General features: G+C 41.1%; 1 protein-coding gene across 1 annotated transcript; it reads left to right on the top strand.

The window, feature by feature from the left end:
* The first annotated feature begins 4,168 nt into the window (after positions 1 to 4,168).
* LOC138594866 (E3 ubiquitin/ISG15 ligase TRIM25-like) lies at positions 4,169 to 18,744 on the top strand. The gene is made up of 9 exons (XM_069666129.1): positions 4,169 to 4,768; positions 6,952 to 7,047; positions 9,520 to 9,600; positions 9,755 to 9,907; positions 11,475 to 11,634; positions 11,755 to 11,793; positions 13,274 to 13,339; positions 13,780 to 13,854; positions 15,426 to 18,744. Exons 1-9 carry the CDS (start codon positions 4,169 to 4,171, stop codon positions 15,977 to 15,979), a joined length of 1,824 nt encoding a protein of 607 aa, XP_069522230.1. The 3' UTR covers positions 15,980 to 18,744.
* The last annotated feature ends 583 nt before the right edge of the window (positions 18,745 to 19,327 follow it).

The following is a 19,327-nucleotide window of genomic DNA, read 5'->3' on the forward strand; positions in this document are numbered from 1 at the left end:
TGCATCCATACATTTTATTGTCTCAGTTTTCCCGTGATAACAAGTCAGTTACGGTTGTTTTCTCGAGATCTCGACTTATTTATCTCGTTATCCTGAGATAACAAAGCTGGTCTTCTCGTGATAACGGGACAATTTTTAGTCGATCTACAACAGGATGCTCACCGTGAAATTATAGAGCAGGACACGCCATGCTGCCATCGGCCACACTAATGAGCTAAGTTAAGCCTGTTTCTATGTTTGTTTTTGTGCTCTTGCAGCTCTGGGGATACGAGTTATGATCATCTGACGTTACATTATCTCAAGAAAACAACCGGAAATTACTCATTAACATTTGAAAACGGAATAAATATAATGTATGGATGTACGTCTGCTTAGGGCTTCCGTATTTCGGAGCACAAGAGGCAGAGCATTCAGAATACTGATGCAAAGTCGAGAGTCTTGAGTATGTTACAAGATTTGCATGCTTTTTCCTCTTTCCCATGAAGCTGAACTCTTGAATCTTCGACTCTTGTAAGATTTTTGTAGATTGTAGAAGTTTTCCCAGTTGAGGAATAAGTGAGTGAAGACGGAGCAGCAGAGCTTCTATTACTTTAAACATGTCGAGGCGGTGAGTTTCTCCTGCAGCTAATTAACGGCTCTGCAGAGATGATGATGCTTTGCATGATTATATTCTGGTTTGCTGATGTTGGCTTCCTTGATGGGTTAACGTCTTTATATCCGTCTATATTTAAACTTCTCTGATGTTTGTGGGGGCGAATGCTTTGAATAGATATGTACGATTACATTTCTCTTGTCAGTTGTGGAAACATATTTACTTGTGTACATGTTTTCAAAGTACAACTGAAGAAAAGTTAACACATAAGACATAAAGAACCAGTTAAATACACCCAGCTTGACTCTTAAGCCGCTCTACAGTCGTCTCATACTGTATCCACTGTCTACTGTTCCCTGCTCGGTCTCTGGAGACCGTCAGCAAAGAGAGAAAGAGCTTGATACAATTAATTCTCCTCAGACCCTCATCGCCACCTTTGTTTGTTTGTCCTTTCTCAGCGTTCTCTTCTTACATCCATCGCTCCATCCCTCCCCTCCTCTCTCTCTCTCTCTCTCCCTCTTCTACTGACCAGCTGCTTTCCTCCCGTCTACTTTTCCTACCTGGCCCAGGAGGAACCAGCCCACCCTGACCCCACCCCTCCTGGTCCCGCAGGTAAACCAGAGACGCCCGGGGCACACCCTGGATAGGAAAGGCCCAGGATCGCCTTACGGCCTAGCTGAAAAGGGCCCTTTCTCAAACAGGGAGTACATCACGGCCCCACTTTGAACAAAAGGGCCGGGGGAGTCGAGGGACCGGACCCCCTTTCAGGGCTTTGTCTGTCCGCCGGCTCTGAGCTCAGAGGCAGACAGAGACTTGGACGGCGCTCAAGAACGGGGATAGAGAAAGAGGACAGAAACACAAGTGAGGAAGTCATTAGATCAAGAGCTTAAAGTGCATTTAAACACTTTGTATTAAAGTAAACAACACTTTATTTTTTGTTTTTTATAATTGTCTTTTGACCTTGTTTCTTTTTGTGAAGCACTTTGGTAAATGTTGTTTTAAAAGGGCTAAAGAAATCAACTTTACTTGACTTGATCTGAATTTATGGACTTAGTACGAACTAATTTGACATCTGTATAGGACGTTTAGATTCTTACACATGCAGCTAGATATAACCAATTTTTAAAACAGCAATTTAATGGCTATATTTAAGTCTCAAGAAGGTCAAAAACATGTGTTAAACAAGAGTCATTTAAACTTTCCGGAACAACTTTTATAGCCAAATTTTAGCAAAGTTTTAACCAAGACATCTACTTGTCTTTCAATCGGCAAAACGCCAAATCAATGCTAAACGGGACAGTGCTTGTAATATAAAAATGTCGTGTTTGTGCCGCCCTCGTTTAACATGCTAGGAATCATTCGGTAAAAAGCTTCGGTGCATTTAAGGAGACGTGGAGCACTAATCCGAGGTCCCACCGACAACCTAAACCCCACAGAGGAAACCATTTAACTTCACAGGCAGGTAAAGTGACCTGTGTGTGTGTGTGTGTGTGTGTGTGATACGGCTCAGGCTCAGAGCAAAAGCTTAAGTACCTGAAAATCCCCCTCTTAACCTTCAATCTCCTGCTGAACCGCTGCTGAAATTCAATTCACAGAGCGGGGACAGAATGACGGAGACGACAGCAGACAACTTGAAACTGACATAACATCCAGAAGAGACGATTTAAACTAAGGTTCTTCTCAGTTTAATTAGACGAGCAAGAGATTAAAACATTTTTTTTGGGATAGGTGGTTACATATTTAGAGTAAAAATCCTGACTTCATACCCTGTCAAAAAAGCCAGATCGACAGGCTTCCCATAATGCAACTTGTCCTTCATTAGAACCTCTCTTGTTAATATGAGGCCACATAAATGATGCGATTCCATCTGCTTTCATTGTGCAAAATTAAAGCCAAAATACCCGAGTGACGGGCGCTGCCATCTTGCGATGGTGACGTCATTTGGAGCCAGAGCTGCGCAGTAGAGATCAGCGGGTGGAGCCGCCATAGCCACTTCCGCTAACCAAAACACACACTTATCTCACCGGGAATAACAGCAAAGATCCCGCACGTCGGCGTATTTAACAGCCGAAGGGTTTCTTGTGTTGGTCTGAAGCAGACATTCACAGGTATGTGAACCTCAATGACTGTAGTGATTGTTTTAGTTAAGTCTCCTCTCATCGTTCCTCCTCTACTCTTCTAATCTGGAACAGATTGGCTGCAGAAGCCGGATTTGTCAACAGAACTGTCAATCATCCGTTTGACAGCATCAAATAACTAATTAAAAATAAACCTGTCAGAAAAATGAACACTTAGATATAAATCAGAATGATAAGAACTAACTATAATGACAGAAACCATGTTTGGGAAAAATGTATTTGACGTGTATTTTGATTTTATAGTTTGACCCATGCCCCATCTGTTAACATGGAGGAGGCGGGCTTTATGACCTATACTGCAGCCAGTCAACAGGGGGCGATATGGAGCTGTCATGTCGGCCATCTTTTTATATAGTCTATGGGCCACATTTCTAGCTTCAAAATGATGCTGATATGTTAAACTGGTGGAGTATATTTTTATTCAGGGAACACTGCATATGCTGTAATATCTACACTGGAAAATCATATAATTGTGAAAGCTTATTTTATCAGTCCATCACCACTGATTTAAAACATTTCTGTTTGATAAAATTATATCCTGAAGTCTTAAAATCCAGCTGTGAACATATAATTTGCATGTTTTTTTTTTTTTATTCAAAACAATAACTATGTATAAGAAATGTGTCTGATTGAATGTGATTCATCATCAGTAAAAAGTACGAACACGTGAAGCTTTTACTGTGTTCTTAACGGTGAAAGGGGAGAAACTATTTGTAATATAGGTAGTGGTCAGCAGAGGGCGATATAAACTCTTGAATACTCTTCTACAGGGTCTTTAAAATGCAGTTTCACCCTGTGGGAGTGAAGAAACAACTCTACTGCTTTTTGCTTTATATAAACAGTTGGCTTTTTATAAATAAAGCTGAAGAATAAATTTAAACATGACCGATTTCAAATTAAATTCTTCCTGAGAATCCCGTGAAAGTCTACAACTGTGGATGTACACTTTCCTTAAATGATACTTGACATTATTTAAAGATAGTTAGAATTTGTTTTATCATAGTCGTGTATGCTTACAATGTGTTTTACACAAATCTTGAGTGTTATTATGAGATTTAATGCTGTTAAAACGTCCATTTAACTGCATTTACTTGCTGCCAAAGACAGAAATTTGCAGAAATTCTTGGAAAAACTGGATAAATAAACCAAAACTATGTGCACAGCTACACTCCAAGGCGTGACACGTTGGTTTGTTCTTGTAATTGCGGTGAACTAAACCTTTTAATGCACTCGTTGCCTGTAAGACAGAGTCGAGGGCATAAACCATATCGTGCCCTTACGGGATGGATGACATTGCGGAAGGGCTATTCCTGTATCCTGACCCCTCCCCCTTCACAACAACACACCGGGGACTCAGGAAAAAGCTCCAGCATCAACAAGCAGGGAGTCAACAGGCGGATCAGAAGTCATCCGAGGTCACCGGAGATCCACCGCGGAGATGGCCCAGGCCAACATCTCGGTGACGGAGAGCCAGTTCAGGTGTCCCGTGTGCCTGGACATCCTGAAAGACCCGGTGTCCACCCCCTGCGGACACACCTACTGCATGTCCTGCATCAACAACTACTGGGACCAGGCGGAATCGGGCCAGTTCAGCTGCCCCCAGTGCCGGGAGACGTTCAGCCCTCGGCCGGTGCTCCGGAGGAACACGGTGCTCTCCGAGGTCGTCGACAAACTTAAGCTGAGCGAGATGGTCACGGCTCCGGAGCTCTACCTGGGGGGAGTCGGGGAGGTTCCGTGCGACTTCTGCCCGGTGGAGAGCAAGCTGAGGGCGGTCAAGTCGTGCCTGGTTTGCCTGGCAAGCTTCTGCGAGCTCCACGTCCTGCCGCACCGGGAGGTTGGCACTCTGAGGCGGCACAAGATGGTTGCCGCGGTGGAGTGTCTGGCTGAGCGGCTGTGCGCCCAGCACCGTCTGGGTCTGGAGCCCGCGGGGGGCGGCTCCGAGGGGGAGGCCGCGGTGGAGTGGAGCGGGGACTGCCTGCTGTGCGAGGCGGACCAGGAGGAAGTTCACAATGTGGACGCCCAGAGAGCCAGGAGACAGGTGCAGACACACACTTAAAACATAATTATAGGACTCCCAGAAGTCTTTATGAAGGAGGAAAGCTGCAGAATATGGCTCTCAGCTCTCTTAAATTATGGTAGAACATTTTTCCTTTAAATCAGGCAATTATATTTTTTATTAGAGCTTAATTATGAAAAACTCAGACACATTTACAGCCCATAACATGCTTTCCAAGTTCTTAAATGGCCTATTATATTTCTAACATTTGGAGTTTTTAGAGGATCTTCCAGCAAATTTCACTCCCAGCATGCTGCTGTGTATTACTTGCTGTGTTGATTCATGAGAGTGAGTCATCCCAATGAAATTTCAGGCATGCCCAATAAAGTATTATAATCTAATTGAATTTAATCCAATTTACTCTAAATCAAATTCAATCCTTGTTAAAGACCGTGTGCCGTCATGTCAAACCTCATCTCTGTCAAAGAAGGGACAACCAAGAAAGAACAGTTCTGTCTTATTCTAAAAAGTACAGGAAGCAGCGCCCAGAAATGACCTCATATGATGATTCTTGTAGATACATTAAGCAGGTATGAGGGCACAAAACAGCTTTTTAGAGTTAGATTCAGCTTTTTCTTTTTATGTTATGAAGCAGTGTTGTGACCAAGCAAGTCTCGAGTCATTTGGTCCAAGTCTCAAGCAAGTCTCGAGTCATTTTTTCTTGGTGAAGTCAAGTCAAGCCAAGTCCTTTGTTAAGGCAAGTCAAGTCCCGAGTCAAGTCCCTTTTTTCCACCCAAGATTCAGCTCTCTTACCTGTAGTATCCGGTCTTTATAAAGAGAAAAGACAAGGTGTTAGCAGCCCGTCTAATAATTATGTTATTGGCCAATTTATATAACCTGTTCAAAAAGTATGACAGTGAATTGTATCTGTATTATCTTGGCACAGACGCAGCCATGATGGTGGTCTGCTCTGATACTGAGACGTATTGAGTAGTAATGAGTACGACTGATGAGGCTTCTCTTTGGGGGCTTTGATGTTGGGTGTTGCCATGGCGAGGAGTTGACTGCCTGCCAGCCAATCATGACAATCACAAACCTGGGAGCTTTTTGAGTCGTCCAATCATGATTCCCAGTTTGCGCTGCGTACATACTTGATAGTTAGACAGAAACTTGACAACATTGAATTTTATCATTTCATATTAAACAGCTAACATTCAAACTTATGAACATAAGCAAGTCATCCAAGTCATCATCCCTCAAGTCAAGTCTCAAGTCATTTATTTTTTGTCAAGTCAAGTTGCAAGTCATCAAAACAGTGACTTGAGTCGACTGGAGTCCAAGTCACGAAGTCCCAAGTCCACATCTCTGCTATGAAGACATAAGATTGTGTAGCTCTTATGTCTCATCTGTGTAGATTTGTATACAACTTGCTTCCCCCAAGTGAGTTGTGTTGGTCTTTCCACGTAAGACTCATATTTCACATGTGGCAACTGGACATTGAGTTTCTCAAAGGTCCAAAAAAAGAAATAAAGAAATAAAGTTGGAGATGTAGGATGCACGCTGCACACAACAGAACAGTAATCAAAACAGTTCATCATTATAAATGCACAATATGTCTTTTTGCAGCCAATTCAACACATTTTATACCAATACCAGTAATGTAATACATTTCACATTGTTTTAGTTTGAATAGAGGTTAATAACCTGTAGTTATTCACTCCTTTAGGTAAGAAAAATTACAATGTAAAGAGCAAGAGGGATGACTTCATTGTCCACAAGTTTTGAACCGTTGCAAAAATTGAAATCAAGTTATTTTCCTCTGAAACTTTAAAAAACGTCACATCAGGGAAGATATGTTGTCAAAATATCCAGTCAGAGCGCTCTGCAGGACAAATTATCTGAAGGCTGATTTTCTTATTGACTCAAGCTTCTTTTTTGTACTGTTTTGTATAAAATGTAGAAGTTATTAGGAGCATATGAGAAAATATTTACTCTGATACTTTACCCATATAACTGTGGGCTATGTGTGTATAAAAGCATGTTTTTGCTGGATAACAGTTTGAGCATTCTTCTGACTAAATCTACAATAATCAAGTTCAACCTCTAACATTAAGATGGTCCTTACAAACCAGTTTTAAAAGACTTCTATAGTGCATCACAAAATCACCACAGCTTTGAACAAGTAAAAAGTGGTCCAAGTAAAGGTCTGTCTGTTCTTCCATCAGCTGCAGCTCCAGGAGACTCAGAGGATAGTTCAGGGGAGGACTCGGACTGGAGAGAGAGAGCTGGAGGAGTTCCAACAAAGCTTGGAGTCTCTAAAGGTGAGAAACACACACACACCAGTCTTCTTCTTGATGATGTTGGTCTCAACAGCTGATTAAACTTGATTAATATTGATAGAAATACACTTTTCAGACATCCAATGCAGCTCAAAATAAAATGTACAGCAAACATTTCAACAAGTTAAACGCTTCTTGAAGGAATTAACAGAAGTTTCATGGTGTATATAAATCATATAGAAAGGTTATTCCACAATTTAGGTCCATAATAAGAGATGTCATCCTGTAACTGATCATACTTTGTCTGTACTTTGAGGCTGAAGTGCTGTAGTGTGGGATGACTCAAGGTAGCAGCCAGATGTGTAAAAGGAGAGGCAGTCCACAAAGTATGGAGGTGCCATTCAGAACCCCATTAACAAAACAGTGACTTTTCAAAATCAGTTCAAAAGGAGACAGGAACGCGACACGAACAGGTTCCAGGAAGGGCAAGATAATGTCTGCGATGTTATAAAATATATGGTATATATTTGCACACAAAAGTTAAAGACAAATTTCAAGACAAAAGTAGACAATAAAGTGTTTTCAATTCTATTGTATTGTAATATTTCTCAGGTGCAGTCTGCTTTGCCAGAGTCCACTTAGAATTTAGCTTATTTTAGAATCACCACCGATAACTCCGCATTTTAGTTCAATTAGCAGTTAAAATTGATTCAGTTATATTTTTTAAGACACTCTGTTTAATTCTGTTAAAACTTGGATGCAATATTGGAGTACTGTATTAAGCATTCGTTAAATAAAGCGGCCCTTATTCATAGGTTAACTGTCCGACAAATGTTTTCCTTGTTGTATTTTGTATTTATCATTTTAAAAGTCACATCGATAGCTTTTGAAATAAAGTGACATTTTAAAAATAAATTACAAATAATAATATGTATAAATAAAATATATTATTTATTGTTTTATTAACATGGTATCGAACATATTTATAAGGATTGTTCATCTGTAGTTCCTGTACAGATGTTACAAACTCTCTTTAAAAACAAAATAAAGGACCAAACGATCTGTAAGTTTAAATCCAATCACTATAAATATTATATGTCTGTTATTGCCTGTCATACAGCTTTAATGCGATGCTGTATACAGTATACAGTTAGGTGTATTCTGATATGTGCTGCTATGTAAAGCCCATGAGATAAGGCGATATATAAATAGACTCAACTTGACATTTAAACAACTGTCCGAGCACCACACACACAACCTACCCTTTACCGACACTCACATCTCACACACACACACACACACACACACACACAAACACTCGGCGCTCAGGAGCTGTTGTATCAGTTTCCACTGTGATGCTAAATTAAGTTTCAGTTTCTCCGCCGCTCCTTCAGTCTTCCAGGAAAGCCTTCTCCCCTCTCTCCCCTGAGCATCATCTCCATCAGGCCGGTGTCGGACTGTTCAAGCGTCTTGGAAAAGCTCTCGATTAGCTCACACCAGACTTAAACTTTATCAGATATACAACAACTACATAAAAGTCCAGTCTGGATATCCTGTACTGAGGCTTTCATGCTTTGTTGTTTGTTTGGTTTTCCTTTGAGAACATTATTTTTTCCCAGGATGCTCGAAAAACCTTCTGATTACCAAACCTGGTTAAAATACAATTTGGCAACACACTCCAGACCCATAATAGATTAAAAGCATTAGCACCAAAGGTTGGCAAAAAAAACCCCATTGCTTTTGTATCTGCTGAAACCTTAGTGTTTTTGTTTTGAATATTTACTCTACTGGCTGTAATGTTTGCGATGAAATCCTTGGGGGCAATGCACACAATCAGAGTACATCCATTGTTTGTTTTTGCATCTGACAGACTCAGATTGTTATCTTAAGTGGCTTACAGCATTATGTCAAGGGTTCTTACAGAGACAAGGCGTTTGTTGATGAGGTGAGATCCTTTTTTTATAACCAGAAACAGCCATTAAATCGTTCTATAACTCAGACTGCAAGTTTGTTAATTAGTTTGTTTGAGTTAATGCGCTATCGCGTGTTTTAGATGATAAGTTCGTATGCACACAGCTGGAGGTCAAGTCTCAAGTCATTAACCGCTGGAGGTAAGCAAGTCCTGTGTTTTCAAGCTATAATTGCTGCTTTTCTCAATGTAGTTTGGTGACTTTGAAGAAAGAGATGCAAAGGCTGGTTTCAAAGGAAGCATCTCTTTAACAATAATGTCTATCTCTGAAGGGATCCTACAACCTGCACTTTATTCTTACTGTTCCGTAATTTCAATTCACTCTCATTGCACTTTAAGTACTTGCTGCTGTGTTGTGGAGTACTATATTTACCAGTATCAGTGTTGTGACCAAGTCATCTTTGCTCGAGTCATTTTTTCTCGGGCAAGTCAAGTCAAGTTTGAATTCTCTGCTTAATGGTGTCTTTAAGTATTTACTTTGTTCTACTCTAACTACTCTCATGTTCTACTGTGTGTGTGTGTGTGTGTGTGTGTGTGTGTTTCAGGTGTCAGCGTCAGCTGTTTTGGAGGACAGTGAAGCTCTGTTTGCAGACATGGCACTTCGCCTGGAGAAAACCAAAGCAGAGGTGAGCAGCAGGAGCTACAAGTATCAGCTTCACTCTTAGTTGTAGTTGTAATAAAAAAGTGGTGATTCTTTTACCACCAGTTTGACCACCATGAAAAACACAGCTACATGTATGTGTAGGATAAATGTAAAGAACATCTACTTGTGTGCGGCAGGTTCGAGCGAGGCTGGAGGCGAAGGAGCGAGCGGTGGTGGGGAGGGCAGAGCGGGACATGGAGATGCTGGAGAAAGACCTGGAGGAGCTGAGGAGGAGAGACGAGGAGATCAGTCAGCTTCTGCACACGGAGGACAACGCCCATTTCTTACAGGTGAGGACGGAAAAGAGGGAGGATGTAAGGGAGAAAACTACAAACTACAGAGTTAGTGAGACAAAGAGAGGACAGGAAGCAGACGCAAAAGATTTACAGAATAAAACAGAACCCCCCCACAATGATATACAAAAGTCATTCAACATATAACAGTATGATGCGGCACTGAGCCCATACCTAAACACACGGTGGTGCAAGTCCAAAATAAATAAGTTCAGGTATAACTAAGTAAAATGTGGATAAGAGAATGAGCCCATGTGGAGCAGGTGGAAGAAAATAACCACATAAAAAACAATTAAGATGCAGACATAAGATATGATCTCATAATAATAATGGCAGATCATAATCTCATATAAATAAATAGAATGACGATAAAAGAGTTAAAGAAGAAATTCTTGAATGTACGAAAAATAAAGTGCATAGAAAGTACATACATGATGCACATTTAAGGTACCGTTAAATCTGGAAGACGTCTGTTTTGGGGTATCGCAGAGGGAAAAAGGTTTTCTATAGCTATTTATTAATTTAAAAAAATTGATTAAGTTATTTCAACACTATTAAAATATATATTTTAATTTGAAACACATTCAAAATATACCTGTTTTCGCTATGTTGAGTTTGCAGTCCTGCTAGCTACCGGTGTGGTAGTTGAGCTCAGCCTACGGTAACGTTGATTGTTGCAGCTGCACTGGTGACGAGGCTTTAGCTCGATTATATTATATACATAGCGCCATCGTCAAGGTAAAATACAGTAACACAATACCTCTCTGCATTTTATACTGGTATATTAGTCGCATCGGTAGGACACAGCCAACTTTTGAGACGAAAAAAATTTATTAAAGTGCGTCTTTTACACAGAATTTTACGGTACTTGTACGTTACTTTAATACATTTATTTAATGTTCAATTTAATGCTATTTTATACTTCCCTTCCACTACATTTCAAAGACACATATTGTACTTTTTAATGCCAATTTTCACAGTAAGATTTAACAAAGGAAAAAGGGATAGGCTCACTCATTAAAACACTTTTCTTAAAGATGAATTACCTTTGTGTAAATAAAGTTGTTAAAAGTAGCTCAATCTCAACCAGCTACAACGATGAAATGCTGCTTTTGCATTTATGTTTGTGCATTAACAAGCCAGTAACACATTTATGTGCAAAATTAGTACATTTAAAACATTATGTACATTTAAGTTAATGTACTTTTGAAGTTCAAATGCAAGTTTTATACAGCAGAGGAGTATTCCTACATTGTGGCATTTACTTAAAGGGATCCGAGTCCTTTTTCCACCACTGCACTGCATTAGCAATTACTGACCCATTATATCTAATGCATCCTGTAGGCCATTAGAACTCACCAGAGTGCGTAATAAGACATCCCTTCAGAGATTAGACTGTAGATGAGAGATGGAGCAGGAAGAGTGGATGAGAGGAAAGAATGAGTCAGCAGTGACCGGCGGAAAAAGAACGCACACGCTATTTCTATATTCAATTGTACAAGGAATTAACAGAGTGAGGGAAGCCAGGCTGTATTTTCCACTGTCGCTCTCTTCATCGACCCAGGCGGCGCCTCTGCTATGCGTCGCGCTCTCCACCGGTCGGCACTCGAGAGCCCTCGGGCTGCCCACCGAGGCCTTCAGCGGCGCCAGGAGAGCGCTGTGCCACTTCCGCAGCCGGATGGAGGAGGTCTGCAGGGAGGAGGTGGACAAGATCAGCCGCGCAGGTAACGCAGATGACCGACAGACAGGAAGACTCTCACTTAGTTTGACGTACCATTTAAATATTGCAAACAAAATTTAATTTAATTACAAGGTGTTAATGCGTAGCTCTGTTTTTCTTCCAGTTAACGAGAACTACGTGTCTGCAGGAGAGTGTGTGAAAGGTAAGCATAAGAAACATGATGCACACACACACACACCCTCTGTGACAGTGTCAAGTCTGTCGTGACCCATTTTTACCAGGCTGCAGGTTTTGACATGACATTTAACACTGAGAGAGCGTTAATTTTTAATGCTGAAAAAGGTCAGAGCGACGTCTGTTACAACACGCCCTGGCTCATATCCAGCGCCTCTCCGTTCTAATCAGTTCACTTTAGTGTAATTGGAAGCAATCAAATTCAGTCCAGCTTAAAGTTTAAATAAATTAGTTTGACACTGAGGATCCAGTGTTAGCTTTTTAAAGAGCGGGTATTATGCTGTTTGACATTTTAACACATATGACACAGCTTTACAGCGTTGGATGTCCAGACTAAACGTGGGTGAAGTTTCAGAGCTGTAGGTAAAAGTATGTCGGAGTAATCCCCAGGCTTCTCAGCTCAGGCTGCAGGCTGCTGTGAACGCCAGGTTTGCACTTTGTGACGTCACAGCAGGCTTCTGTGAGCCGGCCAATCAGAAGAAAGTAGGCTTGTAGGGGCGGGGTTTCTTAAAGGGACAGATCTGACTGAGTCGTTTCAGGCAGAGGCTGTAAGAGGGCCTGCACAGAGCACCAGTGTGGAAAATATTAGTTTTTTTTAACTGTAAATTATGCTAAGCTACTCCACAGGTATCACAGTGAAATATTAAGCTTGAAATTAGCATAATAACCCCCCTTTAACGGTTTTAAAACTAGGCTAGATATAGTGGGATAACTGGAAACTTTTATGTTTTCATTTTGATATACTGTATTAAGGAAGATTTGATCACAAGTTACATTACAGTATTAGCTTGGGCCTTGTTCCATTATGTTTACATCCCAATGTTTGATCTGGGGAACATAGAAACTCCCTCCATCTTTAGCTAACTAGCGTCGGGTGGTGTGGCTCCTCTACTGTACATTATGCTTTAGTATTTATTGGCAAATGCTAAACAAAGATGGCAAAGAATGATTTGCTAAGCATTAGATTGCTGATATGTTTCTTTATTTGAGCAGGGACAATACACATAGGACATTAACCTTACCTTTGTACCGGGTTTTGGCAAATTGCTATTTTCTGCCCAAAGTCCCCGAGTTGATAAGTAAAACAATGAAATCGTAAGAAGATATAGACATTAAAAGAGTACAAAATACATTCCCCATCCCTTAAAGACACACAAGATTACACAAAAAAATAACATTTAAAAGAGCACGCTGACCCATACCCGAAAAGAAATAGACATAAGCACACAGACATAGACATTACGTTAGCATGTAGCTCATTTACAACTCCTGTACAGCCTCCCAGAGCAGCTTACATCTAGAAAAACCCAATCACAGCGTGTATTTCCAAAAGCTTCTTCCTGGCTTTGACTCATAATTTGCTAGAAAATGCTTTGTTTTGTTTTTACTGGTATTGTTTTGAAAATATATATCAACCAAATACTATTCGTATCCATTGTATTGGGGAGGTGGCAGAAACCTCGGTGCAGAGAACTCCAAACCAACACTTTGTGCAGGCCTACAAACCACTGGTGGTAAGTGTAAAAATGTAGGGTTTTTTGGGGGGTAACTTTTGGTGAACTTACCCTTTAACTACTTACTAACAATTGTACTATGCTAACCTGCATGCAGGCTAATCAGGCAAGTCTGTCCAAGCCACTATAGGATTTGTATGCTGGAGATAGTGAGATTAGTGGGCACAAGAAAACACAAAATAAAAATAATTTATAATATATAATTTTCCACCTTTATGTGGGTCGTCTTTGCTTTTGCCTTCCTATATTTTTCCTTTATATTTTTCCTCATGTCTGTCTCCCTTCTTCTCTCATTTGATGTCACTTTTTGTGTTTGTTTCGGCCTCTCCCTCTTTGACGTTTTCAAATAATTAAAAAGTTACATATTTCACCATAGTGTGGACAAACATATTAAACACAAGTCTCTCTGTGTCTTTCTCTCATGTGTCCCTCATCGGCAGTACCGGCGTCCTTCCCTCTGTCCTCTCTGTCTCTGCAGCCGGCCGATCAGAGGATGAGGGCAGTTTTCCTCAGGTGTAAGTGCCATGTTAGTCTCTCTCTCTCTCTCTGATGCACCCATTCAATTTGACCATACTGCATGCCCTCCTACTTCTCTCCATGCTTCTGCTTCACAAGATAATGAAAAGTCCTGCTGGGATATTTGAGAGCCCAGGCTGGATCCTCATCAATGATTTATGGAGATCATACTGTATTTATGACATCCGAGTCCGTTGTTGAGACCGGCGCTTTGTCTCGTTAGATACAAACGAGCTGACAGGTTGACAGCGTACAACAAACTTGTTAGGCATTAATAATCAATGTGGTCAGAGATGATTAAGGCTCGATGTGTCATTTATCCCCTCTGTGCCAAAATGTCAAAAGGGACGCCTTCACATCTTTTTGACAACGCTGGATCTTGAATGAAACTTTGGGCCTGACGATGGTGGAGAAAGAGACATTAAGGGATCATCAAAGTTACCGCAGTTGATCCTGCGGGGGACCGTGAATGTCTCAAACTGTGTGAACATCCATCCATAATTGTTAAGCTATGTCAGTGTGGCGGTCTGCATGGTTAGCGCCGTTGCCTCACAGCTAGAAGGTTCTTGTTTTGAACGCCATTGCCTTTCTGTGTGGAGTTTGCATGTTCTCCCCGTGCACGAGTGGGTTCCCTCCGGTACTCCGGCTTCCTCCCACAAAGACATGCTTGTTAGGTTTGTTGTTGATTCTAAAATTACTCGTAGGTGCAGAACAGGATAAGCGGTATAGATGATGGATGGATGTTGGTGTGGCCCAAAGGGATGGATCTTAGCCCAAGACACACTAAAGCTCAGTCATCAGAGAGCTACCATCGATCCCCGATTTACGCGCGACAACATACTGAACTAGAACACACCACAGAGACAGCTGATGGCCGTCTAGCACGTACGTTCTGCGCCTGCATGAGAGGAAATAACTCAACAGGCTGATGGCCGTAGTCTGTATTCCTTATACAAAAAGGGAGTTTGGTTTGACCCCTTTGTGGACTTCAACGCACAGCCCAAAATTTGTGAGCACCCAGACTTTGCATGCTCTAGGGGTGAGAAAAGCTTCTTCTTCCTCATGATTTTGATGGCGGTTGGCAGACAAAGGAAAGGTGGATGGCCTGTGGTTGGGCAAATGTGCATGTATGGAACCCTTAGACAAGTCTAGATAAGATAGGTTTCGATATCACTGCTGTTAAAAGTGCTAAAGTTTCAATTGTTTAAATGATGGATCACCTCAGTGATACTGGATGGTTCTTTAGGCATTGAGTTCCAAATCAAAGTTCCCTCCTCGGACTATTGGGAATAACCGATTGTCTGACCGGCTGTGGGAACAACCAAACTTAATTTAAGCTTCGGGAGTTCAAACACTGGTTACACCAACTTCTGTAAATCAAAGAAAAAAGTTTGGTTTTAGATAATGGCACTTTTAAAACCACATTCATGCCACATTCTTTTCTAATCTGGCCGGAAACTCCATTTCTCTCTCCTGCAAAAGATCATGATTGTTTTGTTTTGAGCAATCATAATCTCAGCTTACAGCCTAAAGTTTTCCCTTTCTGTCTCTTGGTATACCTTCCCTCCAGGTTCAAGTCGTCTCTCCTTGGACCCTGATACAGCCCACCCAACTTTGGTTCTTCTTGAGGGGCCCCAGGGTGCCCACTGTGGCGAGGAGCCTCAATCCTACCTCTCTCACCATCAACGCTTTGATTCAGTAGCGCAGGTCCTGTGCAGGGAGGGCCAGTTTGGTGGTGCCAGCTACTGGGAGGTGGAGTGGAGGGGCGGGGGATGGGTCGACATCGGCGTCACCTACAAAGGAATCGGACGCAAAGGTGGCGGGAAACCGTGTCTGCTGGGGCGCAATGAGAACTCTTGGCGGCTGAGGTGTACACACGCAGGATACGCTGCCTGGCACGACAACCGTAAGACCACCGTGGCCGCACCGCCCTGCCCGAGAATCGGCGTGTTCCTGGAGCGGCAGAAAGGGACGTTGTCCTTCTACAGCGTGTCGGACACAGTTGTGCTCCTGCACACCTTCCGATGCCCGTTCTCTCAGCCGCTGTACCCGGCCTTTCGCCTTGACCTGGACTCCACCCTGCTCATCTGCCCCCATGAAGGAGGCAGTGGAAACCAAACTTAACCGTGCCCGCTCCTCATTAATAAGGACCCTTCATTTAACTACAGCAGGAAAGGGCTGTTCACTCTGCTTATGAATATGAACACTAGGGCTGGACAAGAGGCAGATTTTTGTCAGTTGAATCAGAGTTTGCGGTTCAATACGGAGCTTCAGCTATTTGCTCCATTTTTCCGGTTCGGCTTCACACCAAAGTCCTTCACCAGCCCACATGAGTCTCGTGCTTATCATGAGTGTTCACTACTTTCTTGGTGTTTCAAGTCATGTTATATCATACAATACTATTACCCATTTAATAGGATAAAGGATTAGGAAAGAAGTTCTGCTAGTGAGCTAAAGTAACCAGCAGCTTGGGTTGCAGTCCTAGAAGCACTGCCAAAGAAGGTTTCTATTAAGTCTGTTTTTTAGCAGATTTAATCCCAGGAGGGAGGGAGACATCTACATATATTTGGCTCTTGGTAATAACCTCTTAAATAACCTAAAAACTAAATAAGCACCACCAAAACAGCGAATTATCATGTTAAAAATCAGTGTAACTGTTGTTTTTTTACTGGTTTTAATTGTTACATTTCTCTCCGTCTTGGAGTAAATGTGACCTCTGCGGATAATTTGGCTTCGAGTAAAAACCTTGTGAAAAAACGAACACTGAAGGGTCGCTTTGAGACCGTCGTGCTGTTGCTCCTTCACGCATTAAATAAGCAAATTGAAGAGATTCAACTGACAAAATTCAAGTCTCTGTCGAGGTCTTGAGGCCTGATGAACACTAAAGAATATATCTGAAGAGGATGCTGGGGCAGAACAAACAAACATCAGGAAGTAGCGCAACAGTCAGGAACCTTTTTCTTTTCCATACATTTTCCAAATTGCTCTTTTACATCGCCGTCAGGCGAAGCTATGTAGCACACAGTGTAGCTGAAACTTTCAAAATATGCATTTTTCATGGCATACATTATGAACTGTCATAGTGGGAACAGCTCAGGTGTTTCTAATAACATTAGCAGTGGCTCTGTTGTGTTCAAGTGTCCCTGTGAGCCAGAGAGGAAGCAAGCAAAATATCATGAGGTAAAAACGTCAGTGTGTGCGGGAAAATACATCTAAAGAAATACTGAACAAGTATTTACTCCTATTTATGTTTAATATTAATTTCCTTGACTTAAAAAGTAGTTATTAAGAATATTAAGTTCCTGCGACTACTTGAAAACCCACAGCGAGAGTTTTTTCAACTTCACTGCCATGTGACGTGGGAAACCTTACCCTGTTTTCAGGAAGAAAAAGTGACCTCAGCATCACATTCAGACAATATAAAGGCCATATTGTAGCAAATGTTTTCTTTGGTTATGTCTGTTTTGTGGCTGTTAGTGGTTGTTGTCTTTAATGCTATAACTATAGCATCTTAGTCTTTAAAATGCAACAGCATTAATTAAACGAAAAGTTCAGCGTAGCCAGGCTAGCTCGTTCCCCCTCTTTGTATCTTTGGGCTGGGATAAGCTAAGCAGCTGCTAGCGCTAACTTTTTGTTTACCAATCAAACATGAGACTGGTAGTGATCTGAAAAAATAATGAAGCAACATGTATCTCCCAAATTATCAAACCTGAACAAATATTCAGTAAGATAATATTTAAAGGTTGTGATTAAAAAGGCTCGTTGTCATTTCCATGGTTGCTTCCACTATGCTAATGCAATGTTAGCCATGACACACCAGCACACACAGCATCGCAAGAACCTGCTAACCTACGGTTAATCATTTAAAGTCGAGCTGAAACGGCATCTCGGGAGTATCTAGTTTCCGTATCGTGACGTATTTCCGAGTGAAACAGGACGTGCAGGCGGGACATATCATTAGAGGGATTTGATTTGATCGCTGAGAAGTGGGCGTAGACAGATGTTCTCCACAGCGCAGTAGCTAGCTAACTGACCGAGCGTTCTTGGTGCTCTGCGGCTAAATGTTGCAGATTGATTGGTTGAAATTGTTTGGTGCTAACTTACGTAAGCACGCGTGAAATTTAGTTTTACCGGAAGAAAAAATGATCGGATTTTGATATAAGAATACGAAGAAATAGATTTTCTGTATTTTTTTTGGGGCTATATTGTCAAATAGATGCACAATATTACCGGGGATGTGATCTAAAAGGATTAAAATGACATTTTTCATTTCACCTCGACTTTAAAATCTACTGGCTGTAATTTAATGACATGTAATTTGCATGCTTCCAAGTCCAATCCTATCACTATCTCATATCAAATCATATTTAATCAAGTCTTATTACAAACTCATTCATTCAGTCATGGTTACATGCTGCAACTTTTTAGCCATCACATGGAAAAATATCAATGACATCAGATTAAGGATTGATACGCGAAAACTTATCAGAACAAGTACCAGAAAACGTTGAGTACGTCTGCCACTGTGTCCTCTGAGGCCTTTCCTGTATGAAAACAGTTTGATTGTAGTGTCAAAGTGGACGACGATCCACTTTCCTTGCTAAGTGTAGCGTGAGTGATCTTTAATCTAAATGGATGCCATACTGCTGCCACAGTTTCTCTTGGATTCTTGTGGGTTTTTTTCAATGTGAGAAATGTTTTTTTTTTTACATGAAGTGCATATTATCTGTAAAATTCTGTCTTGTGGCGTTTTCTTCTCGTGTTTACACACTGTGCTTTAGTTACTGTTTGTTAATGTGATTGTAAAATTGGTTGTGATTGTCTGAGTGTTGCTTTTTCCAAGATGAGGTCATTCCAACTTGACTCGCAATAAACTGATCCGTGGGGATCTCAATCGACAGTCTGAGGCTAATTTATATTGTGAACTAACTTTAGCACATGTTACTCGAGAGCAGTTGTTATGACGGGTAAATGCTGCCTTTGTTATCTACTACCTCGAAGGTATGAATCCAGTGATTGTATTATACAGTTTCTGGGACAGTTTTTTTTACACAATAATAATTTGGCATTTAATCTTGCTCATAAAAAAACAACACATGATTTCACTTGTCGAGGGCATTCAGCTTCCCTGTCTTGTGTATCTTACTTTAACTTTTCGAGATTTTTTATTTTTATTATTTTTCCATGACAAAATATTTCCTTTTATCATTATTAATTCATAAATTCTGTCAGCAATGACACTATTATCGCTTTAAAGAAACCTAAAAATTACGCACTTTTTAGATTACATCTAAGCCAACAGTGCATCCATTTTTGAAGACATAATTTGTGGTGTCCCACAGGGCTCTACTTTGAGGCCCATATAATTCTCCCAAAACATGCTCACCCAATAATCTCAACAGTCTTAGGGAATGCTTGGTGACTTCCTAAACTAGGAATTTGCAGCATGGGGTAAGCACTTATGGCTACACT

This window comes from Semicossyphus pulcher, unplaced genomic scaffold (genome assembly GCF_022749685.1).
Source record: "Semicossyphus pulcher isolate SPU_LCO1_2020_fin unplaced genomic scaffold, fSemPul1.0.p SCAF_17, whole genome shotgun sequence".
NCBI lineage: Eukaryota > Metazoa > Chordata > Actinopteri > Labriformes > Labridae > Semicossyphus > Semicossyphus pulcher.